The sequence below is a fragment of the Alligator mississippiensis genome, chromosome 3 (assembly GCF_030867095.1).
Source record: "Alligator mississippiensis isolate rAllMis1 chromosome 3, rAllMis1, whole genome shotgun sequence".
NCBI lineage: Eukaryota > Metazoa > Chordata > Crocodylia > Alligatoridae > Alligator > Alligator mississippiensis.
Window position 1 is genome coordinate 198,398,089 of NC_081826.1, and position 27,233 is coordinate 198,425,321.

Genomic DNA, 27,233 nt, shown 5'->3' on the forward strand with positions numbered 1-27,233 from the left:
CAGGGTCTACCTACTGGATAAGCAGACAAGGGATATGGTGTGTCAGCAATATTATTTTTTCTGGTTATTAAAATGGAAACATATAAACTCCATTATTAAGGACTTTATCAATATTTTCATCTTACCCCTTTTATTCTTGGGGCAGCTAGAGGCCTTCCTATCTTTGGATGTCAGTTGGAGCAAACCTTACATTTTATTTATAACAGCCCCCTATGGTTCATCCAGCAGCCAAGTACAGCCAGTACATTAGCTATCTCCCTCCTTCTCTGCCCTGGCATGCTCTCTGTGCTGAATCCTGGAAGAGAGCTGGCCTAGAGCCATTTTGGCAGATGTCCACCAGCTGGAGAACCTCCTTACACAAGGGCTATTCTCCAAACATAATTTTACAGCCCTTTTATGTCACCAGGGCAGCGTGAAAGGCTCAAGCTAAACTTCCAATTTTATTCTTTAAGGGCCTATTCCTGCAAACCCTGACTTGTATGAGCTGCCTTCTTTACTTCAAGATTTGTTTATACTGAACAGAGTGCAGCAGGGGTTAATCACATAGAGAGAAAGTCTCAGCTGATATATGATATATTGCTCTATCACCTCGTGCAGATCTCAGCTCCAGCAGTCCCCAGCTGGCATATCATTTGATGGGGCAATAGCCAGCTTCAAACAATCCTGAGGCTGCTTTAAACTGCATCTTCCACATCATCATCTGTGTTCAGTGGATAATGGGCACAGCCAAGAATCTGGGCATGAAGAACTGATTCTTTGCTGCCTACCTCTGCAAAATGGGCATAAACCACCACCAGGTCAGATGGTCAGTGTTTTACATCCATTTTGCACTCACATTGCACAGGTGTAAATAACACTGCAAGATGCAGCTAACTGGAGAGTTTGAGCCCTTATTCTTTTTTGTCTCCTTTGGCCTCATTTACTTCTATCCTCTGGAGTAGTACTTGTCTCATAATGGAAATAGTCCAGTAATATTCCTGGTCAATTGCTAGTGCCTGTCATACATTATCCGTGGAAAAACTCAGATGTTTGGAATATGAAAATTAGTCTTGGCAGTGGTAGATCAGTGGGCAGAATATGAGGTAAGCAAAAGGTACAGGAGTACAGTTTATGGTGATTATTCAGTTCATCACCATGGCCTGGTGTTTATCACACTGATATCACAGCCATGTCTGCTTTTTGTTCCTGCAAGCCTGTATGTACTTTTTATGGAAAGGTTTTATAATTAAGAACTGAAGATTTCCCTATAATCAAAATGAGAACAAAGAGCCTACCCAAGTAATGTTTTTGATGTTATCATACCCCAGTGTTGGACAAGGTATTGCCACATCTGTTCCCCGTAAAGAAATACAGGTTCCAGTTCATAAAAACCTATGCATGCTATTTTTGCATTTCATTCTGCAGAGTTCATGGGAGCAGATATATGTTTTCTGGGAAATACTGTGATATACCCTTTCTCCCACACATGCAACTGGGGCCCTCTGTTTTGTACTAAATACAGGGAGGGAAGGGGATTATGCTGGCCAAACTAAATGATGGAATCAGCCAAAAAAAATTGGCTAAGCTGTGTACATTTTGTTTATACACTATAAAAGAGTGTGTATCTATGTACACTTATTTATTGAAATATTTTCATTGTGCAAATTAAACCTGCCTTGAGGCAGGCTTCATTTACGTGCTGGCAAGTTCCATGAATTTTCTCACCCTTTATCTACTGAACTATTCTTTAAACGGAAACAAAGCCCGTGGCAGGCCCTGAATTATTTTCCTCTACTCTTATTCACATAAAGGTACATATTCAAGGCCCTCATCATACATACAGGTGAGTTAGTACAGACTTCTATGTACACTCACAATCTAACTACGGTAGCTTGAGCCAGATACCAGGCAGGGGTAGCATCATTGATGAGGAGGTTTTCCGATGGCTTCCATGTAAACTGGTGTGCAGATCAGTGATATTCAGTGTTCTTAGTAATGTCCTGGAAGAAATTAAAAATAACTGCCGAGACATTTTGCAGATGATGCAAAGACTGGTGGAAAGCTCAAGAGTGATGACGAGGACAGAGAGATCTGGATCACTTTGCAAAGCACATATTGCTCCATTGCATCCAATTTACTATAGCCAAAATGCGAAGTCATGTAGATGAACGTAGGCCACATTTAAAGAATAGGGGGAACTGTATCCTAGAAAGCAATGATTGAGAACTATTTGGGAATAACTGTAGACAGCCAATTAAATGTGAGCCCCCCAGTGCAAAGCTATTACTAACAGAGAATGAATGTTCTTGAGATGTTTGAACAGGAGAATATTTAAAGATTAAAGGTTCACCATGTAAAGAAGCAACCTGATTATGGTATGCGAGGGAGTTTTAATTGATCAAAAGTATTGAATAGCTGAAAGTAGCAGTTAGAACAGTGATAACTTTACCAGGAAGTCACAGCACGTTTGGGTGCTGCAAGATCATTCCAAGTGTGTCGAGTTGCCCAACCCCTTTGCCATAAGGTAAGTAATTGCTCTTCCTTCTGCCCAGTGTTGGATACCCCAAGCAGCTCCTGTGTCAGCCCCTGCATTCCCTGGAGCATACTCTGCTGCGTGCAAAAACAGACAGGCATCTGGGTATGAGCATATGACAAAAGGAATGTCAGAAACAGTATAGAATTTCTATTAATTCAAGATTTCATCAAACAACAAATGAAGCTAGATTTATTGAGACAGGTAATAGCTATTTTTATCAACTTTTAGCCTGAATATAAAACTGAGATGGAAAAAAAAAAAGGGAGATCATTCCTTGTCAAGTCATTAGTCTTTCAGGAAATCCTTGACTTTGTTATTACATAAAGTTTAGGTGCTGAATATAGAACCTGAAAGATAATGCTGCAAACAGTTTTGGGCACCTCACTAGAGGACAACAACAACATTGGGAGAATACAAAAGGATAAGTAGACTCTAATAAAGATCAATGTAACTTGGCTTATATAGGTTTAAGCAGCACAGGTAGAGAAGAAATACTAAGCTCAAACCAAGACGTTGAGATGAATTGATACACAAGAGAAGGAAGACTAGAGTGATCTTGGGGAAGGGCTCATTTGGAATAATTTTTGGTCAGGAGCAGGCACATTGGCCAATGACAAAAGCAGTTATGACAATGGAACAAGAAAAATAGCTGCATAACATACAATAATCTCTCTCATTTACTTCTGCCCTATCTTGGCTAAACCTCTTCTAATGAAAGACTGACAATTATGTTGAACACTGACAGAAGTGTGAGAAGATTTTTGAATGTAGGTAAATGTAAAGAGATTAAGACTAAACATATTTTCCATGTTTTGTAGAACGGGTTTTAAATGAAAAATAACTTTAATGTATCATTGAAGTCTGAAAAAATATAGTCCTTTCCACTGATTTTTTTGGAAAATATAACCACTGGTTAGAATGCGTATTACCTTTAAAAAACCCTAGAGCTGCAGAAGAAAAGTTAGATGAAATGGACTCAGAGCTAGATTCTGTGCTTTACACAGTGCAACCTGTAGTGTCGGGGACTCTGATCAAGCAGGCCTGGCTGGGCCAAACATGTGAGTCCCTGGAGGAGCAGCACTTTCCCCCTCAGGTACAGACCAGGGACCGTCTGCCCCCAATCCTAGCAACTGTGACTGACACAGTTCTCTACAACCAGACTGACTGCTGAAAGTACAACTCACCCCTTTTGAACACATGTGGTTTCAGGCTTGAGGTACACCTTGGCACAGCCTCAGATTGTCCTGGCAAGCCTCACATTCACAGCTCTGTCTGGTTCTCCTGACTTCTGACCCTGCTTTGGCTTTTCCTGACCCTGATTGTGAATCTCCCCTGAAACTCGGTGCTGGGCTACAAACCCAGATTACAGCCCTGAAAGTTTAATGTACCCCACTTCTATGCCCGCTGGGGGGGAGCCAATCCACTTGGCTTACCCCAAACCCTAGGTTCCACTGCCTGACAAATTCAGTGGAGTCCCTTGCTGCTTTCAGGGGTTCATAAATCAGTGCCACCTCGCTTTTAGCCTCTGCCCTGGAACCTGCCCTTCAGATATGGCCATCATTCTGTTGAGTGGCAATGCCCTGATCTAGGCTTCGCCAGTTTTGGAATCACAAAACCCCACCCAGACAACTCTGAAAGTTTTATCTGGGCCGTGGCTAAAATTTTTGGTGACCTGCATCAGGTTCATACTGTGGAGTGAGCTCTCCAGACCCTTAGACAAGGCTGCCACCTGGTGTCAAGTTATGCCACCGAATTTAGATGGTAGCTAGCATAGAGTGGAACCAAGTGGTTCAACGTTTCCACTTCTGCCAGGGTCTTCAGGACCACATTAAAGATAAGTTGGCCTGGGTGGAACTTCCAGCTACTTCAGACAGACTCATTGATCTTAGTATCCATGTTGATGCCAATCTGTCCAAATGAAAACAGGAGGGTTGAGCTGAATCTCAGCCCTCAGGTCTGCCTAGGCCACCAGAAAAGCTAACACTTCCCTTGATAGAGACGAAAAGATAGATGCAGGTAGGAAAAGGCTCTCCTCCCCGCCTCCCTCCCCCCACTCCCCAGCCCTCCCCTCCACAGAATAGAAGGCTTGTCATCCTGCCAGGGTCTTTTGCCTGTATTGTGGGGAGTCTGGGCATTTTGCCCCATCTGCCTGAGGAAAGGAATGCCCATCTTCTCTTTGGGAAACTCCCTGGCCTGGCCTCAGTAGAGAGACATTGCTCAGGCCTACCAGTGACCACTCAACCAGCCCCTCTGATTCACAGTAAAGTCTCAAGTGCCACCAAGCCCCAAGACTCACCTTTGCTAGTCTGTAGCAATAAACTATAGCACCCATCTGGGTGGACATCTCTGTTCCCTTTGAAGATAAGAGGCAACTCTTGGCCTTGCTTAGCACACCCAACAAAACCAGGAGCACTTGCTTCACATAGTCTTGCAGCAACCAATAGATAAGCAACTGAAGTCAAGAAATTGATTTAGAGGGGAGGCACAGGTACTGTTGCAACAGTGTGGAGGTGGCAGAAGTGCCCTCTGGGCGCTTGAACACCACCACAAAAAGTGGGATGAGACTGATTCTTTTCTCAAGTGCTTCAAAAGCAACCTGACATCCTATATACCTGGGTATGAGCTCCCCTTGGATTAAATTAAACAGGATTTGCTCTGGAGCTGGATGCTTTAATGTCACACTCTATAAGATTGTCTTAAAGAACAATCTAATATGTAAGTGTGGTGATGCACCACGGAGTGCTGGCCACCTTCTTATTTACACAGCACCTGGCAAGCACCAATTATATGGCCAATGGGGACCTGGCAAGCACCAATGATAAAGCAGTTGTGTTGTGTGGCTCTGCCAGATGGATGATGTGTAGAGGGAGAAATTAAGTATACAAGAGAAGATGATCTGTTCCAGCCCTCTTGGACACAAGAGCCTCCAGTAATTTCATGGACTCAACCCTCACAGAACAATGTCAGATACTGGTCTGGCCAAAACAGAAGTAGTAGAAAAGTGGATGGATCCCCTCTTTCCTCAGGCCCCATCACCAGTGAGACAGTCTCACTAGGGGGTCTCAATCAGTGATCAACAAGAGTCTCTTTGTTTTGATCCTATCCATTTCCCTCACTTTTCAGTTATATAGGGAAATCCTTGGTTATCACTCCATAACCTAGACATCATGTGGGGGTTAAGGGAACTCATTTCACCTCACCTTACTACTTGTACTCTTGTTTAGAGGGGATGGCTTTCTCTGATCAGTATCCAAGCTGGAAGCAGGGCCAAAGATATCAGGTTGCTTGCACCAACCTGCTCCAGGTCCACTATATGTTAAGCTAAAGAAATATGAGTTTGATTGCACCTCAGTTGAATTCTTGAGTTATATAATTTCCACCAGGGGCCTAACAATGGACCCCCATAAAGTAATATCATCACTAAATGAGCCACACCACATGAGTACAAAGGAATCCAACGGTTCATGGGCTTTGCTTTTACAGATGTTTTATCAGAGGGTTTTCATACCTAGTAGCCCCACTGAATACCCTTCTTAAGAAAGGGGTACTGTTTAAATGGTCTTCAGAAGGCCAAATGACCTCTGAGACACTGAAAAGGGATTTCACCTCTCTGCGCTTTCTGGTGCACCAGGACCCCATGAAACCATCTATAGTAGAAGCCAACTCGTCAAACTATGCCATAGGGGCTGCTCTGCCTTGGGCTTCAGATATCCCAAACAAGTTGCACCCTGGAGCTTTTTATGCCTGGGCCCAGACTCTCTCCACAAGGAGTTATGACATTTGGGACTGAGAACTCCTCACAATCAAGGTAGCCTTCTAGGAATGGTGGCATCTTCTGAAGAGGGCTCACCACCCCAGCCAGGTAGTAACAGACCTTAAGAATTTGGAATATCTCCAGGCAAGCTGGAAACTGAATTTGCAACAGGTCCACTGGTCCTCTTCTTTTCCTGTTTTAATTTCATAATCATGTATCACCCAGAAGCCAAGAACAAGAAGGCAGATGGCCTATCCTGTAAGGATGAACCCTGTGCACTAGACCCATTGCCACCTTCCACCATTCTCTAGCCTAAGAACTACACTTAGGGAAGTACTCTGCAAAGCCTTCTCTCAGCCATCCAAACAGGCCTCACAAGTGACCCCCTAGCTAAAGAGTTGTGCCAGCCAGTGGGGCCTTCCCAACCCAAGTTTCAGTGGCTCAGGGGAGTTATTTTTTTTTAACAGCATCTGTACATCCCAGATGGTTCCATAAGATCAAGAATATTATGGCTCTGTCATGACACTTCCTGCAGGACAGTGGACATAACAAGACCCAGTTCTTAGTCCCTCGGCAGTTCTGGTGGCCCTGAGTGGGCCATGACATTAAACAGTGTATCTACTCATTCACTACATGTGCCTGAACTAAGAAACCTCAAACCAGGCTAGGTAGTCTCCTCCAGCCATTATGCACTCCCACACTACCATGGTCATACTTTCAGTGGATTTCATTATGGACTTCCCACATTTTGAGAACTGTTCTACAATCATTCTCTTAGTAAACACATCAACTAAGATAGCTCATTTTATCGCTGCCCAGGCTGTCCCCACTGCCAGCAAAACAGGCAACCTATTTCTGAGCTATATATTTCACCTGCACAGCTGCCCGTCTCAGGTGTTGTCCAATCATGGCTCTCCCGTTGATTTCACACTTCTGGCATGAGTTCTGTAAGGCCCTGGGCATGGAATCTCATCACTCATCTGCATATCACTCTCAGACTAATGCTCGAACAGAACACACAGATCAGGCCAGCTGTTATTTAAATTTTCACGAGGATAATAGGGTGTCCTTGCTCCCTTTAGTGGAACAGCACTGTCCATACTTCCACAGGCCAGACTCCCTTTTTCTCCAACTATGGTTTCCAAATTCAGTTCCACCCAGCACTGCCTACCTTCCCATGGTTCCTTACAGTAGATGATCTTGTATTGCTTCTCCAACAGGTTCAGTAAGAATTAAAGGCTTGTCTTGATGCAGCCAGGACTGCGTATAAAAACTAGACTGACCAACACCAACTGCCCACCCCATTATTTTAGTTGGAAACAAGGTCCTGATATTTGAAAACTATCAAGATCTTATTACTAACTAAAATAGTGGGGTGGGGTGTTGGTCAGCCTAGTTTTTATAGGCTGATATTTGAAGAATATCAAGACCCCTAGCCTATCAGCCAAGCAGGATTACCACTATCTGGGCCCATTTAAGATGGTGGAACAAAGAAACCCTGTTGCATTCAAACTCTAGCTATGAGAGATATTGAAAGTACAGCCCATTTTCCACATATCCCTTTTCAAACCTTTCATCAAGAACCCCTTTCCTGACTGCCTGAACCTGCCTCTCCAACCTGTAATAGTGGAAAATCATGAAGAATATATCGTAAAGCAGATTTTAGACTCCAAATTTGTCTAAGGCAAGCTCCACTACTTGATCAGCTTGAAGAGGTATGGAAGAATGATCTTGGGAACCAGACAACCACATTCACCCTCCCTCTCTCCTAACCAGTATAGGATTTCCATTGGAAGTACCCAGAAAAAACAGATCCCAGGCTGCCTGGAAGACGGCCCCATGAGGGGGGAGGGGTACTGTCAGGAACTCCGATCAAGCAGGCCTGACTGGGCCAAGAATCTGAGTTACTAAACCTGCCCCCGATCCCTGGCTAATATCACTGACCCAGTTCTCTGCATCCAGATTGGCTTCTGAAAATGCTACTCACCCCATTTAAGCACACCTGCAGCCTCAGGCTGCAGGCACATCTTGACACAGCCTCACATTTATAGCTCTTCGTGGTTCTTCTGACTTCGGCTTTTTCCAACCCCAATCTTGGATCTTCCCTGAAACTCGGTGTTGGATCTGCCTTCTGTGGTTTTCCTGGCATCCTGATTCAGTCTGCCTTCCTTGACCTGATCTCCGATTCTCCCTGGAACTTGGCGCTGGTTCTATGACCTCCGGCTCCTGATCTCAGTTTGCGTCTTGCACTACATCTCTTGGATCTCCAATCTTGGCTGCCCTGGAACTTTGCTGTATGCTCTCCACTCTTCTGACCCAGACCCCAACTCAATTCTCTGGTAACCTGTAGCCCCATCCTGCTGACCTCCTACTTGCCCCCGAGGACCTATCCACAGGCCCAGCCACGTGTGTCCTGGCTGAACCCATGTAGAGGTGGGTGCAGGGTCACAGAGCCTTGGGAGTCAACCAGATAAGTGTGCACCACAGAAGGAAAGACAGTGGCTGTCTTGACTGGGGCTTCAGACATCTGGATTTACTTGTTAAAGGTCACGCAGAATGTGAAGCAAGTCATTTACTCAACTCAACTCCCTATCTGCAAAGTGCAGATAATGCTTCCCTTTTTCACAGATGTGCTCTGAAGCTAAATATTTGAAGTGTCGAGACAATACAATGATGATTGCTAAATAAGTGGAGACATTAAGTGACCTTACTGTTATTAGAGGACAACATACTACTTCTGCTGCAGATAATTTGGTGTGTTCAAGTTTTTCTTTCCTCAGGGTACATCTGCACAAAAAGCTTACTGCACATGGCCTAATAACACTGTGCAGTAGTGTGTCATGGCAAAAACCGTGCTAATAGACTACTGCACAGTGTTATTAGGCTAATGTGCAGCACGTGTCACTAAATAACCATGCACTGGTGCTACTGTGCAGTAAGTTTAGGTACTGTGCATTTAGGTAGTGCTTTATTAAGGAAGTACTAAACAAAACGCGCAGTATTTAAGGTGCACTAATGAACGTGTAGATGCACCCGTAGTGTACTTTAATAGGTCCCCATTAAATTATTGATTTTCCACAATACTCAATCTGGAATTCCATTGAGGGGGCAATAAGTTAATTAACAATTTTAGAATAAAAAATAGTAAATCCAATTAACTAATGTTCTGAAGAAAAGACAAATCTGTGCTGAAGTCCTTTTGCACTGAAAAACTCATGCGAGTCAAATCTCAGAACCAAGATTACACCATTTATCAAAATTTATAATATTATGATATTTCTGTTCAGGCAGGAATGTTGGAATTAAGCAAGCTTTTATTAGAATTGGGAGAGGATGACATGTTATAAAACCTGTATGTGAAAAATTGATTGAAGAAAGGTGAGCAGATTTTAATTTTTAGGGAGAGAACACAATGTTAACCTCCAAGTCCTGCACAAAAATCATCCATATTTATTCTGAGAGTAATAAAATAGGAATGCTTTCTGAAGCCCTGCTTTTTTTTCTATGTTTGACTTCTTAGGCAAATTGAAAGAGTGGTCCTTAGTACTTTATGGGACATCCATCCAACCTTATTCTCCAAGAAATGATTTTCCAAAAGTAGAACGGGTGCGCTCCAGTCCAATTGAAGACCCTACAGAAGATTATGGGACCGATGATTATTCAGGTAAGCTAGACTACAGTCTGAGAAATCATTCACCTCCTGTACTACATGTATGATACAACTGAAAGTAGATTTGGGACTCTGGGTGTATAAAGCCCTTTAATCATTAAACTTTGTATCAGCAATACCTGGACATTCACCAACCAGCTACCATGTGACTTGTTTAATAATCCCCACTTACCTACACTCTGCCTCTATTTGTTTGTCTTAATTAAAGAGTAGGGGTGCCTATATATGTGTAAGGCAGGCATTTACAAAGGTGCTGTAATTTCTGTACTTTACTTAAAGTGCTTTAGGTACAGCTCCTTAATAGACGCTCCACTTCTTGGTATGAATTTTGCATCTTGCTGTAGTTCTGTAAAGTAGGTTGCAGGCGGTGCTGGATGCTACACAGTGCAGTCTGAGGCTACAGAACTAGCTACACCTGGTGGCAACAATTAGTAGTTATCATTTTGAAAAGCCCCAGTTAAATACTTATGCGATAAAGATGAACTAGGTGACTGAGATGCAATATAGCAGTTTGACTTACATTTAAAACACATACGGTGATGTTTAATTAAGGCTACTTCCGCTATTTTAAAAGCATTCTAAAGTTGCCCATGTGTATTAAGTGACAGCTTTAGATGGCTTCAAAATGAGAAAATTGTCATGTGTATAGGCACTGTAGGATCCTGAAAGGAAAGACTGTGCTGTCTTTCTGCTTTGGTAAAGACCTAGCTTCTGATGAATACTGCAAGAAATGCAATAACTAAACTGGCTTAATAAAAATGAACATCTTCCACCATCAATACGATCAATTTTCAAACATTTTCTCCGATGTAAAAAGAAAGCTTTTATTTTTATTTATAAGTTATTTTTATTTATTAGGTTAAAATTGAAGTAGTGGCTGCTCATAATGACTGTGTAAGCTTCATAATAAAATGCAAGCAAATTATTTTTTTCTGGAAGGCCAAAGCGTGATGCTATAGTATCTATTTTAGCAAAATTCACCCCATCGCATTTTACCAGGGAGAATAGACATTGTGAATATTTAGAGATAAATTTGTTTCATTAAGACACAAGTAATGTGATTTATTTTTTTAAATTAATCATTTATTTCATTGCTTACATATAATTTTTGTTATTTTTTTAAGTGTGGCATGTATATACCCTGTATTAATGGTGAGCAACATACACGATGAAAAATCCTGCTGTGATATATTTATAGAAAATTTAAGAATTATGCAGCAGTATATGTGAGGAGCTGTACAGAATGGTGAAGAGTCTTACTCTCCTCTAAAACAATATCCTTCATTTGAGTTCTGTGACAAATTTCCCATTGTCTTCATTAAGCCTTACTAGAACTATTCTTTTAAGCATCAGTCAAATGCAGACATTGCTAGATGGCACCAAATGAGTAACTCTCCTGTTTGGGTATAATAATACCAATTTCCACAATGCCTAGATCCTCTGTTGTCTCCACTGGTTCCCAGTAGCTTTCTGGGTGCAATTCAAGGTGCTGGTTTTGTCGTATCAGGCCATAAATGGCCTGGGCCCTACATACCCAAGGGATCACCTTCTCCTTTTCACCCCATCAAATTCCCTAAGTTTAGCCAAGCGCAACCTCCTACAAGTAACATAATTATGTCAAGTCCACTTGGTGAAAACATATTAGGAAGTTATCCTCAGCAGTTGCTTCTGAGACCTAGAATACCTTTCTTCTTGAGGCTTGCCGGTGTGAGCCTGGTCATTTTTCAGGAACACTGCAAGCTTCTGGGCAAGTATTTAGCAAACAAATTTAAGCTGAGATGTTGTTTAATGGCTCTCTCTCTCAATTTGGTGTACTAGGGTGCCTGTACACACCACAGGGTTTAATCCTCATTAAATTAAATAGGTTTATAAATTTAAAACTTGTTTATTTTGAAGCGTCGCATCAATGTTTGCACACACTAGGTTTTCGAACAAATTAAGCCCAGTCCCCGACTGGTGCTGCAGGAGACCAGGACGGTCCAGCACTGCCCCCCTGGCCCAAGGCCCCCCACCCCATGCCTGTGCCCTGTCACACAGCTTTGGAAGCAGGGGGCTGGCAAAAAAGCTGATGTAACTCAAAACCAGAAGCAATTCAAGGGGGTGAACTACAAAAAAGTCATAGCAACATCTGGTGGACAAAGAGGCTTATTACATATCTTTGAGTGCCTTTGTGTTTGCACACAACAAATCTGTGGATGCTATGCTTTAATTCACGGCAAGCCAAACTAAACTACATCTGAGGAGTTTTACTTTAATGCACTACAAAGACTTTTAAAGTGTCCAGAAAACCTGCCCATGAAAACAGGCATGCTGTTGCAGTACAAGAAAGGGCAAAAAATCTTGCACATACAAACGCCCCTAGTTGCCCTTTTCAGTTGTTCTGCTCTCAGTTGCCCTAAGCCTTTGTTGGGAAGAGCAGCATGTAAATAACATTAATTAATTCTGAAGACAGTTAATCTGAACACACATTAAAAAAGATTGGATAATTCTATTGTCAGTGTCATCCTGAATAAAGGCAGGGTGCCCGCCCCAAAACACTTACTTTATACTGAAAACTTTTGCAACCTTCACTCTTGAACTTCTCTCTGTTTTGAAAGACTGAACTGCCCTAGGAGGCATCAGAAAAGACTGAAACTTTTTTCACAGTTCTGTTTTTCCTTCAAGCTCCAGCATGGCCTAGGGCTACCATTTTTGGGTGATGGGTATTGAACATTTTATTTAATAATAAGATTTCAGCTGCTAACCAATTCTGCTGAAAGTAATTATAAACACCAAATCACTGTGTCACATACACTTTTCCAATGGGGACCACAAACTCTGGTTTCCTATTGTGCACATACAAATTTAGAAAACACTTAGATAAACATAATGTGTGGCCTGAAGATATGACAAGAAATGTTTTCCCATTTCAGCTACTGATATGTAGAGAATGCATACTGAAATCTGGTCCATAATTCTCACGTGGAACTTACAGCCCAATTGACTTCTGCCCTCTAGCCTACAAAACCACTAGAAAATCCCATCTCTTGCTATCACCTCTAGTTTTCAGTGAGCACATCTACATGTATGCTTTAATGTGCATGCAGGAGCTTATTTTACTGTGCATTAAAGTGTCATGTCAAAAACTGTGCTAATATGCTAATGCACAGTAAAAATAGGCTACTGTACATTAAGTCTCACTAAAAAAGCATGCACTTTTCCTACCGCGCAGTAGGGCAGCCTAATCCACATTTGTTTAGTACTTCACACTAGGTGACTAAATTTAATGTGCATTAACAAAAAGTGCATTAATGAATGTGTAGGTGCACCAATGAACACATAGATGCACCATCCCAGGTGCCATGCCCCTGCATTCTCTCCTAAAGTCACTAAAAGAGTGTACCATAAGACAACGAACATCACTAATGTGGCGGGCCAGTAGGGGGCACTCCTACACTGAGCCATTGACCTCACTGCGCCCCACCAACAATCAAGCTTCGGATGCCTCCCCAGGGGCACCAACTTCTGGCCGACCCCCTTCCTGGAACACATCTGCAAGCCTGGGGTATAACTGGCACCACTTGGACTCAGGTTTCTGTCTGGGCCCTGTGCCACCCGGGATACACAGGCCCTGTAGACCATGGGATCTTGGAGTGCTTCTATTAGCCTGAAGCATAAAAGTAGCCTCCTTTAGTCAGGTGAGCCAAGAGAGCAAAAAGGGCATGCCCAAACCCTCTCCCGCATGTACCGCAAAGCTTGCTAACAGATAACTTTATTGGGTAGAGAGAGTGTAGGCTTGGGGAGAGGTACAAGTCAGAGAAGTATCAACAAAATAGCCCAGAGCAAACAGAACCATCCTGATAGCCATTTAAGACACTGCTAGGTTACTGTAAGCTACATTTCTAGTTAAGTTTCTGGTAATTTACTCACTTCCAGATACTGAGTATGAGAGAGGGCTTCAGAGGCATATGCTGCGCCATGTGTCTTAGAAAATGTCCTCTCCTCTTCCTGGAGGGGACCTCTTAAATAGCCCTTCTGACCTCACCTGCTAGCTCCAATCAAGGCCAGGTATTGTTTTATATCAACCAACCAATTTGAAAAGCATCACACCTAGACCGGGACTCAAGGCCCTGCCCCCAGGTCATGAGCTCAGAGCTCAAACCATAAAGGAAGATAAATTCCCTCCCTCATACCTGCAGTCAGTCACATACACCTTAACGTGGGGCAGCTAGGTATCAGACAGGTGAAAGGACAAAGAGAAAGGAAAAAGGAAAACAAAAACCCAAAAAAAGAGGCAGCGAGAATGGGGTTCTTTCACAACTAACATCCACATACTTTCCAACAAGAAAACTTAATCAGGGATGTGAAGTCAGAATTACTTTGGAAATCTTAAATATTAGAACTATTTGAATTTATCTGTTTTCATATATTGTGAATGACAAGACCCTAATTCTTTTATTTATATTAAAATATTATACATTTCATGGGCTGCCAGGGATTATTTGTTCTCATAACCATATTTATTTGGTACACGATGACCTATGATATTGTTAGTCTTTTTTAAAGGATCTAGTGGTTTTTGAGTGTGTGAGAGTAAAAATGCAAATTATTTTTTTGTTATTAAGACATCTGTTTGAATCTAATAATAGTTCCCAATAGAAGCTACTACAGAACCGTGCTTACTCCATGTGATTATTAAATCATTGTAGCTGGTCACTGAGACCCAGCTACATTTAAGATGATTTTAAGATGTATTTAAGATGTTTAACTCCCAGTGATATCTGTGCCAGTTAAGTCCCTAAATACATTTGTGGATCTGGATCTTAGTGCACGTTGGGAACTAGGTTAATTATACTCTGCATTATAATAATCTGTATTAAAAGGCTTTGAGTAGCAGATGTGTTAATTTTTTTCATTTTGATTTTGGGGTTTATTAAAGGACCATGCAATGCAGAATGTAGTAAAGTAGGGTGTGATGGGCCAGGACCGGACCACTGTACTGACTGTCTGCACTACTACTACAAATCTAAAAACAATACACGGTAAGACAGAAAAATACAATCTTTAAAAACTTTGCTTTCTGTCTGTTCTAACATCACTCTTGTTTTCCCTTACTACAAGCCATAAATCCTCTCTCTTGCTGTTAATCTATTTGCTAGTTTGCATCAGAGTTAAATTTCTACTAAGAATTTAATATGCATCCTTCAAATACCTTTCCCTGATCACTTATCTATTACCTGCGTATTTATTTAAAAAAACCCACAAAAACAAAAGTATTCTAATAGGACAGCTTGTAGAACATCAGGATGAGATGTAGAGTTGTGATTACCTGATGAGTACAATGACCCAATAGATGCTGGGAAAAATAGTTGGCTGCAATGTCTGTGAGGATTACCTTTGTATAAATCTTTGGATAAAATAGAGAAGTGACACTGAGTGGGTCCTTAGTGGGCCTAGAGGATACCTGTTTTATGTTGCCACTGACTGCCTTCTCTTCCCTGTATGATGTAGGATCTGTGTTCCAAACTGTCCACCCGGTCACTACACTGCAGACAAAAAACGCTGCAAAAAGTGCTCACCCAATTGCGAAACCTGTATTGGAAGCCATAGTGATCAGTGCGTGACCTGTAAATCTGGCTACTACTTGAATGAAGAAACCAATACCTGCATTACCAACTGCCCAGATGGGTTTTACCTGGATAAGAGTTAGTATTCTCTACTGCTTACAGCTTTGAACTACAGAATTTGATTTGGGTGGTTCTGGAATTGGAGGAAGATGGTTTTAAAAAGGAAAAATATATGTTGATACCCTTATCTCAGTTCTAAATATAACTCCTTTATATAAAATTGTTAGGGCATCAGGTATCTGCTCCAAAACTAATCTGGTTTGATTATTAGCTTTTGAAAATCATGCTTAATGCTACAGGGGAAAATCCCACCTTTTCTCTTCGTGGCTAGGAGTAGAGACAACAGATCACACACTAGCCACACCACAAGAGTAAAGCTGTCTTGCTAACAGAGTGGTGTAGCTCAGGGCAGCCAGGTGTGTAAGGGAACATGTGGAGAACAGCATTTTACTGCAGTCCCAAAAAGAAGTAATATGCATCTTCCCCCCAGTATGTTATACAGTTCCCCCCACCCCAAATGTCACCCATGGCCTTCTTGCTTCTGGTACCATAGTGAACTAGTGAATACAAGGCAACTAGAAAAGCATCCTGTTTTGGTACTGCATTAGTGTTTTAAAAAAGCAAAGGTTCTCCCTTCGTCTTTTGCCACTGACTCATCCATTCAGCAAACGGCAAGATTAATTTATAAGGCGATTGAAACTTTTTTTTGATAGACTTTAACTATCTCCCATAAAGCAATTACCGAAAAACCATAACAGACACTGCCATGTGGGAGATCCAGATTTCCACCTCTGGATTACCAGGTGGGTCACCCAAATTTAATTCCAAGATGAGGCAATTCTTAAATACATATGTAGCTTTAAACATGTACCTAAATCTTATTTTCATCAGTGGGACTTAGACATATGCTGGAAAATATCTGTGTGGCTAAGAGCTTAATTGGAAACCAGTTCTCTTAGCTTTCGGTACTGTGAAAAAGTATGCTCATTCACATAGTAGAAACAGGCACTGGCTTCCTTTCTTCCATTTACATAATATAAGAACTATGAATTATTATTCACATCAACTCCTCTAATTGATCAAGGGGCAGGATAGGTGAGAACTGAAGGTTGAAGGGATTCTCATTTGTTGGATAGATACACGATACAGAATCTCAGTGGGAAGGAGGTATGAGTGGGACACAAAACATGGCCTCTTCAGGGCTGTCAACTGGAGTGCAGGGACCCTCGGAGAAGGAAAAGTGATTTGCAAAGTAGTGTGTGACTTGAGTTAGGTAAGAACAGAAAGTTACAGTCTTCATGTCTGAGGGTTAGTCAGTCAGGAAAGGCTGTTTGCTTATAAGAACTAAAACACAGTTATTACATAACAAAAAGACAAACTTAGGTTGGATATTAGGAAGAATTTGCTAACTATGAGGGTGAGTAAGCACAGGAGCAGATTGCTTACAGAAACTGTGGAGTCTCCATTATTACAAAATTTGTAGTGCGGGTTAGATAAACATTTGCCTGGGGTGGTTTACGCAGGCATATTACTCCTCTTTAAGGACTAGATAATCTTCTGAGTTCCTTCCCAGCCCCATTTTTTGATGATTCTATGTTTAAAAGATTAATAACTTGTTTGGAGTTGATTTAGATTTTTTTTCCATTTATATGAAAAGATTTATGTAAGTTGGTAATAAAAACAATTAATTTAAATAAGCGTGTTACTGAAAGAGTTTTTTCACAGTCTTTTTCAAAGGAAGAGGAAATCATTTTAAATATTTAGAAGCAACTCAAATCACTTGGTGCTTGATGGGGAAGATTAATATATAAGCAGCACTTTCAGTATTTAATTTTATTCTTGTTTTCTACTCCCATTGCTAATGTCAAAAAATAAAAGCAATAAAGATTGGAACATATCCATATAATTTTATTAAACATAATTGACCAGGGCTTTCTGAGCTGCTTTTCTATTTTTTTTTCCCTTTGTAGATAAGATTGTTTGCCGAAAATGCAGTGAGAACTGCAAGACATGTGTTGAATTCCAAACCTGCACAGAATGCAGACATGGCCTAAGGTAAGGAAATGATTGATTTCATTGAAAACAATAGCTGAAGAGGCTTTTCAGTCTATGGACATGCATCAAAGATAGTTACATAACATTACTATTTAACCTTGACTGGACCTCCATTTGTGTGTTCCATTGCTGTTTATGTTGTAATATAATATTTTTGTGCCACTATATGGCATGCTGTATGACAGTGGATTTAAAAAAAAAAAAAAACCTCATTTAGTGCAGGTAAAATGAAAGCTGTAGCCATATGAAAGCTAGGTTCTTCACTTTTTTGACCTCCAGTGTGACAGTCAAGGATTATTTTAAAAGTAGAATTGGTGAATCATATTAATCCTTCTGATTCATTTCTGTGATAGTTAGAAACTATTTATCTTTATTGTGTCTCTTCAGACATCCAATCATTCACTTATCTTAAGTGCCTCAGGCTCAGTTCCATTACGATACAGTGCACACATATATTAAAACAGCAGTGGATATTTTTTCCTGGTAGGGGGACTTAATCATTCCTGAAACTGATAGGCAAAATCCATAAAGGAGTAGCACGCATTTCAAGCTGCTTTCTGAATGAGTGACCTTTTGATCCACACAGAGAAGGTCAAAAATCTTACTGAGTTTGTAAGGGATTGTACTCTGCATCTACTCCACAAAAATATGTAAAGTCAGAATTCTAGATCTGTGGCTTTTTCAGGGCAAGGATTGTCTGTGATTGTTTTGCCACTGAACGTGTACCTCATGTCAAAAAAGAAGCCATTTTTTTCATTTAGTAAAAACTTTGTGGTGTTGTTCATTTCCTTGAATGTCAGCAGCATGGTCTCTTCTGCACTCCTAGCTTCTTGTGTATGCACTGCATTTTTTCAGCCACCTTCATTGCTCCAATAATGTGTTTTTATACTTATTAAAAATGGCCCTGCCTAAGAAGGAGATTTAAAAGATCTAAAAGAAAGGCACAAGATCAAGTCAGGTCCTTGGATCATTTAAACCCTCTGTAAAATTAGGTGGCAATTAACTGTAAATTAATGCTTGTAGAACATGCTGAGTTCCTCTGACGGAAAGCACCTTGGAAGTAGTATAGTATTAGTCGTTTGTATAACTGCATTCTCTTATATCAGCCCCTGGGAAAATTATTGTGGGGGAAACATGAAAATGTTATCACCATTTCAAGGATTTTTTAAGTACTGCCTTTTACAGTTTTTGACCAGCTTAATAACAACATGTATGCCTGATCAAATTGGTACAGCACCAGGGTTTCCAAAAAGTACAAGCTGGTGAACTCAGGCAAAAATCAAGTTCACAAACCCCAAAGTTCATTCTAGTTATGGCGCACAGCATAGCAGAAGACACTATCTAACAGCTTTCATGGAGATTTAAAAAAAAAAAAAAATAGGCCTCATGAGCTGGCTTGAAATCCCTGCCAAGAAATGTATACAGCAGCTTTGGCACCATTGAAAGAAAGGCCAGTGTTGATTCTTTGTTAGGAGAGAATAAGAATCTCATAGGAAAAACTCCAGAGGTGGAAAGAAACCAAATCTCATTCTGTTGTAGGCAGTGGGACAGGCAATTCTCTTTCAAGGATCAAGTGAAGCCAATCCTAGAATAGAATGTCTCAAGGCAGATTTTTTTGAAAGAGTACCTGGACTACAGTTGCCTATTTTTCTTACAATAGCCAATCCAAATAGTAATATTCCGCATAATCATTCAGCAGAATCTTCTAACTCTGGACCCTTCCAAATTTCATTTGGGTCGAGATATTTTATTTAGACAATTATGGGGTTAAATCCTGGCAGAAGCTGAGTGCCTTCAAATACCCATTGACTTTTTTGGAAGCTCAAAGTGCGCCTCTCTTCTTAGCACTGGATCCTTTACAGGGATTTTAAATTTCCAGTCTCTAGGGAGGTAGTTCTGAACACACTTTGAATTGAAGAACTCTTTGGCATGAAAGGGAGGTTGCGTGTTTGTTTTGAAATTATTATTTGGCCAAAAATGACGACTTTCTGGAAGATGAAGTTAACAGTTGAAGAATAGAATTTACATTGAGGAGGAACATAGTCTATGAGTGTGAAAGCAGAGTGCATGCTCAGGAGATTCAGACCTCAGTGCTCCAGACATGTTTCTTGGCAGAGTGACCTAGTGACTAGAGCACTGGCTGGGAGCTTGAGAGACCTGGGTTATATTTCTGTTATTAGCCTCTGTTATTCAGTGATCTTAGAATAAGTCATTTCAGCCTCTTTGTGTCTCAGAGGCTACTCGCCTGTGAAAAGGGCATAATGATATACTGACTTATTTTGCAAAGCACTTTGAGCTCAATGGATTAAAAAAAACCAAACCACACACACACACTTTGATAAAATCTAGGTGTTATAATTTTTGGATGAGTTACTTCAGCAACAAATTTCAAATGCAAGTACCTACAGTATCATTTGCAGAGGTGCAAAGGCCATTGAACTCAATCTGTAAAATGAGAATGACAAACAACCATCTCTGTTATCCCGGGCTAGAAAGTGCTTCAGAATTGCAAAGCATTTTTAGAAATGTAATGAAGTTAGATGAAAGCTTAGATTCTGTGGAAGAGAGCAAGTGTCAAAGATGCCTAGCTAATAATGGGCTTAGAACAGTCTTCTTATGGTGCATTTAAAGCATAAACAGGTGCTTATAGAGGGTCATGGAAATGGGATTCATTATGGTTCTGCTTTTTCCTTTGGTACTTGCTGCTATACTATCCCTCAATACTGCCTGTAGGCACATTACCTCAGGCTGCAATTCTGACTAATCCCCTGGATAATACAGAGCTGGTAGTGGGATGAAAAATCTCGAAGGAAAATCCTGCTGCAACAAAGCGAAGTAGTGATTTTCATTACTCTGAATTTATGCTTTGCCAATTATGTAACATGCTATGAGGGGGCAGCACTGGACTTCATGATTTCCAAGAGAAGCATAAAGCCTTAGTATCAAATTCTATTGAATATATATTGCTCCAGTAATTTTAGCCCCAAAACAAATTCTAATCACTTAAAATTGGCATTCTTCTTTGCTTTTTGTCCTATCAAACGAGTGTTATGAGCCAATAAACAGTTATTCCAGTCCTCCATAGATGTAAAAATATTTGTTGCATTTAAGTTCATAATGAACTTTGAAAGGTGAAAGAGCCAGGGGAAGAAAGCTCTATAAAATGACCAAAAGGTACTGTTATTGCAGTCCTTTTATTAACTCAAAATTAATTTTAAAAATTCCCCACAACCATAATAGGTTTAGAGTTGACCACTGTCCTTGCTGTCAGTTGGAGAGTGTTTAATAGCCCTTTTCTTTTCTTTTTCATCTTTTTCACTAGTTTACATGGATCCAGATGTGCAATCCGCTGTGAAGATGGAAAGTTTCACAGTGGCAGGGAATGTGAACCTTGTCACCGTTCCTGCGCCACATGTGCAGGTACCTCACTGACTTTTGACTTCAGCATTTTGTTCCCTTACATTCAATTTCATTTTATTACATCATATGTCCAAATACAGAATGATAAGTGCCTTGTAAATGAAAATCAAAAGCCATGAAATTTCCTTAGTATAGCTGAGAGTAAGGTAGGCTTCTTCTAGCTGGCATAAAAAGATGAGCCTTTTATATTAATTTTCACTAGCTTTCTTTGCTTATAATAGAATTCATCATAATTTGTGTAAGGACCTAGGGTTTTTTCTTCCTTGTTGGAAGCAAGACAATAGAGTTAGGTGTAAGGCACATAATTTCCAATAAGCCGATACCTCACCACACTTAGAAATGGTGTCTGCCTGGTGTTAGCCTATAACTGAGAATGTGCCAAATGTGTTCCAATGTATTTTATCTTGGCTTTTAAAGGTGCTGGAATAGATGCTTGTATAAACTGCACTGACGGTTATTTTCTGGAGGATGGGAGATGTGTGCAAAGCTGTAGTACTGGTTATTACCTTGATCATTCTCTGGAAGATATATTCAAAAACTGCAAAAAGTAAGCTATGTTCTTCAAAGACTTTATTATATTTTAGTGTTTTTTAAGCAAGCCTTTAGTGCCATTCTGTGTAAGTGGGAGTAAATAATTATACAGTTCAAGAACTTTAAAATAAGAAAGGATTCTGATAAACAAGAAAACAGTCTGATAAGCAAAATTAGGGAAGAAGGTTAGAATTTTTATTGTGAATATAATACTTATACTAGGATTTTTTTTTAGGTCTGTTTCAGTTTCTTCTACTTTTTAAAAGAAATTAAGATGTTATTCCAAAATTTGAAGTTAGACCTAAAAATAGGTTACAGAGGGACTGTCCAAAGTAATATTAAGCTTTTACAAAAAATTCAATGGCCACTTATAAGGATCATTTAGTTCATTGGCTACACAATGATCTTAGCCCACAGGAGGTTGAGAAGTGATCATATTAGAATACTGTACAACCACAATTGATCTATAAATACCACTATAGATTTGAAGATACTTAGTGGACAAAGCTAGCTAAGTTTGGAAGGGATCTCAGATCATCTAGTCTGACTCCCTGCTCAAAGCAGGACAATCCCCAACTAAATCATCCCAGCCAAGGCTTTGTCAAACCAGGTCTTAAAAATCTCCAAGGATGGAGAATACACAACTTCTCTGGGTAAAATCTGTTCTAGTGTTTTACTACCCACCTAGTGAGAAAGTTTTTCCTAATATATAACCTAAACTTCCCTTGCTGCAACTTGAGACCAGTCTCCTATGAAGTGCTATATGTTCGTCCATTTCCCTATGCATTTTTATCCAGTATATGGATGCATAATATATTGTTAAGCTTTGCTGAATTCTACCTGCGGTACATAGATTCAAAAGTTCAGAAGCTTATAGTTACTCCATGAGAGAACATGAAAAATATGCAAGATGCTATGAGACAATAGAATGGAAAGTCTTGTCATTGGTTAAATGGCCATGATGTTAATTTCTAGCCTTTTCTTTAAGATGTGATGCCAGCTGTTTGGATTGCAATGGGCAAGGAGACAAAAACTGTACAAGTTGTCCAAGTGGCTATATCTTAGATGCAGGTGTCTGTGTAGCTGGAACAGTCTGTAAGGACGGTGAGTATTATAATTCTTCTCAAAAAAGACACTCAATTTCTTGGCACCAGAATTAACTTTGTAACTTCCATGTATTTTTGTTGTGTTTTTTTCAACATACATTTGATCTCCTAAACTAATACTATTTCATGCCAACACATAACTTGAATTCATTTTGTTTTATGCAACCCTTCCTTTATCTCAGTTTTAGCCTGCTATATCTACCTATTTTGTAATGGTTGTTGCTTTAGAATTGCTTTAATGTAAATATCTTCATGCACTATCAACAGAAAAATTAAGAAAAGCTTTCTTAACGTTAGTTGAATAATGTGAAAGGATGGCAAGGGGAAAGTAGAGATCATTTTGAAAAGATCTTACCATCTTAGACATTCTCTCAGGTCATTGTTGATTTGATACACATGATTATTCTTAACATATATTTTCAGTTTTATTATTAATTAATTAAGGTCTCATAGGTATATGCAGAGATAAAGAGAATGTGGTCCTTGCCATGAAAAACTTATGATCTAAGTTAATTGTAGGTGTAATCAAAATTCAACAAGTAACATCATTCCAGAACTGAAGCCAGGTGTTACATATAGTGGAACAGATAGCTGGCAAGCCAAATATAGTAAAAGCTAATGGTAACTCATTGGCCAGTCTAGCTCACACCAAAGCTAATATGTTTTGCTATTCAGTGAGACAGAGAAGGATTCAGCCAACAGCACTTGTGCACATTCACAGTTCTTGTTACCTCCCTGCTCTTCCAGAACAGGCTGTCCAGTCTAGAGTCACGACTGTTACAGATGCTTAAGAAAATCAGTCAAAATGTACCAACAAACTAAGTGTCCATTACCACAGATGTCAGGAAAAATGTCACAAGGTCCTAATTATTCCAGAAGGACTTGGATAAAAGCAGTGAAAACCAAATTAAAGGTGCAAACACAATAACCTCTGTTATCAGCAATGTATTTCAGTACCAGGGTTTGCTATACCATTTGGGTCTTGAGTGTCTTGGACTAAAATTTGTCCTCATTTACACCCATACAACCTCAACAACCTCAATGACTCTAGTGAGTTTGAACATATAGGTGTCACTGAGGGCAATTTCCATGGATCACTGCTAATGCCAACCTAAAAGGCGCTCAGGCAAAGCAAATTTACATTAGAAGCACTCATCTGTGTGAATATGATTATAGCATCCTCTCACTTTCTGTGACAGTTTCACACTTTCAGCCTTTTTGTGAAAAACACTATATAAACTGTAAGTGCTTCCCTCTGTACACTTGTGTAAATAAAATTTATGTCTGTGGCTGAACATACAAGATGACATAAGACTAACATCCATAGAAGTAACATGAATTCATCTTTTACTGCCACATGACTCAATCCTGCAAGGAGCTGGGAACTCAGAGGAGGATCTGAGCAACCTCCTCCCATAAAAATCAACAGGGATTTAAGGTGTTCAGCATCGGGTAGGTCTAGTCTATTTTCATTATAACATTTGGGAAGATAAAGGGCAGTAAAGGAATGTTGTTTATAATTTGTAAAAGAGAGGAGGGCCTTAGTTCACTGGCTGACAGTTGAGCATTGCAAGGTCACTTGTCAGGTTTATACCGTAGACTTTGATTTTGTTTGGAATATTTGATTCTTTTCCTGTGATTTGACTGTTGTATCCTTTTGATTCATGATGACTCAGAAAAAAAATCCTTTTCTGTTTTTATCACTGTTTTCTAATTATTCTCTTTCCAATCTTTTTTTTTTTCCTTTTTACAAATGGATACCAATCACTTCCTGTTGGACCACCCAATATTTCCTCTTGAAAAAAAAAAAAATGCTGTTGACTGAAATTCCTTTTGATGGACCAAATTTCCTCCCTGTTACCTGCTACTGAATGGTCTCTTCCATCAAATCTACCTGTCTGACCAATTAAACCTTCCTCCATTGCACACCATGCTCTTCAAATCTTCAACTTCCCTCCTTCTTTTATCGCTGACCTCCGGAAGCAACGGAAGAATCTTGGGCCGAGGGAGGATTCTGTACGTTAGTGAAAAAGAACAATCTGTGTCAACGGAAAGTACTTCACCAACTTTGTTGCAAAACATGTACACAGAAGGGGTGAACTGGCACCTCTCAGAGTCCTCTTGCTCCTGTAGACTTCTAGATTAATCCATATTATTAAAAAAAAAAAAAAAAAAAAAAAAAAAAGCAAGCCACCTCTTTTTCTCTCTCTCTCTTTGCCTGGGGAGATGGTGAACTGTTTGTTGGAACTTAAAAGGAAAAACTACAACACGCCTACCTTTCATAACTGGGTGTTTAGTGCTAAGCATCCAGGATCACAGAGTCAGTATTGTGTGACCAAAGTATTTGATGCCAAAATTAACATTAAAGTAATGATTTGATTTCCTGTCAACCTTTAGGATTATTCCTGTTTTTGAAGGTCCTTTATTCTTCTCTATTTTCTGCTTGTTTCCCCTTCAAGATGTTTAAAGAGTGTTTCAAGAATACAACACACGTTTACATGGATTAAAAAACAAAACAAAACAAAACAAAAATATTTGCATCAGTCTTTTTTGTGCTTATATATTAATAGTCAGGGGGAACTTAAGGAAACCAGTTCCTGAGGGAATCAGAAACACCTTTAGCTGCAGGACTATGTTCTGCATCCTTTGTATCAATATTTAACAAATAAAAAAAAGTGATCAATTCCGCACACATTTCTTGTTACATTGTGTGCTGGTTTTTGCATCACACAGTATGTATATACATTTTCATAAAATATTTTTTCTTTCAGCCTGATAGATCTGGTCACTAGATAGTTAGCTTTTTAACAGATATTGTGGGATTTCGTTTCTTTTTTAAATTGTAAAAGCTGTATCAAATAATAATTACATGACACTTAAGTTTTGATAAGGGCATTCTTCCTGTTACAAACACATTTTCCTAATTCCTTTTTTTCCCCATAACCAAGTAATTTGTTCCCTTCATGACTGAAGTGCACAGGTAACATTATTAAGTATTATTTGTAGAATATTATTATTTTGTCACTATAAGAAGTAGGGGGTCTGGGCCTACAAGTGTGTACCACTAGTCCATATTTATACATGGCTATTAATGACTGTATCCACTAGTTCACTGGGCAGATTCAACTCTTGGGGTAACATTATTTTGGTCAATAAATGTAGATTGATGGATTAGTCTGGATACTTCGGGTATGGGGGAGAGGGGTTGTGTGTCTTATTGTCCAATTTGTCATCCCAGGCCTGAATCTGTTTCTAGCCAACAATGGTGGAAACTTGAGAAGGAGTGAACTGCACTTAGCAGCTGCTGGAGTTGCTTTAGTTAACTCCAATCTAAGTGTGAAGGAATTGGGCCCGGTATTTACTAAATACACTTTTGTCAATCCAATTGTTCACTAAATGTATTTTTTATGCTCCTGTCAACATATAATTTGACATCCATTCAGTTACAAAGAATAGCCTATTACATTTCAAATATACTGGGATTTTGGGGGTGGGGGGGAAACACAGTAAAACAAAGATTCTTTCTGTTCAAAATCATCTGTGTGGGACTATCTGTGGCACATAATTGGGAAAACAAATTACATTGATAAACATATAAATGGGAGAAAATGTGAGGAATTCTAGACTCATCTTTTTGAAATACAAATGGCTGTCCTTTTGCAAACAAATGTACCAGTACCTGAAAAAACAGTATGCTCCTCTTACCAGAGAGCAGCTGAATTTTTATAGCAGACATCAAGTTCTGTATGACACGAAAGGACCTGTGAAGTTCTTCTGGTGCCCATTAAACTTTTTTGCTAAGGATTCAAAGTTACAACAACTTTATTTGTGCTAGTTTAACTATTAGTCTGTTACTGCCTCATTTCTTGACATAACATTATTAACTAGAACATAATGCTTTCAAAGTTTAAGTTAATATTATATATATATTATATATAAATATATATATATATTCATAATTGAGATATAATTATGTAATGGATTGTAAAGAATTTGTTTCAATACTTACAAATGCCTCTAACACTATTATAGAGAAGAAATTAATATGTTTTCTTTTTAAAATACTGACACCTTGTTAAATCCAAATTAATTTTTACGGAAAAATACTGTACATGTGTAAAATGTTCAGTTGTTATTTGTAAAATAGGGTAGTTCTGTTGTAATTGATACTGGCCAAAATCAATGTTATTCCATATTTTATTTTTTCTATTAAATTAACCTAAGTTCCTGTTCCTTTGGTCTGGAAAAACATGTTGATAACCAAATTGTAAAATATCTCTCTTGAAGGGCAAACATAGCCTTGCTGTTAAAAAAGGCTGATACCAAGTATAAGTGATTGAAACACAGGGTGGGGTTTCTTTTTCTTTTGTTTTAAATTAAATATATTGAATTTTTAAATGCAGTGGTATTTATCATGACAGAAACCGTGTCTGAATCCTAATGAAGAATAGCTTTAACCTTCTAAAATCACAACAGATTCATCATTAGATCCATTTCTTACATATTGGGCGGATCTATACATCGCCATAGCGGTGCCCTATTTCACCATATGATGCATTATGGCAACGTAGCGATT

The 27,233-nt window shown here is 39.5% G+C and overlaps 1 protein-coding gene across 4 annotated transcripts in view; it reads left to right on the forward strand.

Annotated features, from left to right (window-relative positions):
- PCSK5 (proprotein convertase subtilisin/kexin type 5) overlaps positions 1-27,233 on the forward strand; it is a 374,668-nt gene that overhangs the window by 264,492 nt on the left and 82,943 nt on the right. The window contains exons 14-22 of one of the 4 annotated variants that reach the window (XM_019478075.2): positions 9,790-9,933; positions 14,858-14,960; positions 15,430-15,623; positions 17,516-17,600; positions 20,923-21,020; positions 21,438-21,567; positions 22,540-22,655; positions 24,033-24,109; positions 24,641-24,728. In XM_019478075.2, the coding sequence (XP_019333620.1) occupies positions 9,790-9,933; positions 14,858-14,960; positions 15,430-15,623; positions 17,516-17,600; positions 20,923-21,020; positions 21,438-21,567; positions 22,540-22,655; positions 24,033-24,076 (914 nt within the window). In that variant the 3' untranslated portion in view covers positions 24,077-24,109; positions 24,641-24,728. Of the gene's footprint in view, positions 1-9,789; positions 9,934-14,857; positions 14,961-15,429; positions 15,624-17,515; positions 17,601-20,922; positions 21,021-21,437; positions 21,568-22,539; positions 22,656-24,032; positions 24,110-24,640; positions 27,056-27,233 lie in introns of those variants that run through there. The other 3 variants (XM_014608722.3, XM_006272450.4, XM_006272449.4) reach the window with 3 other exon arrangements.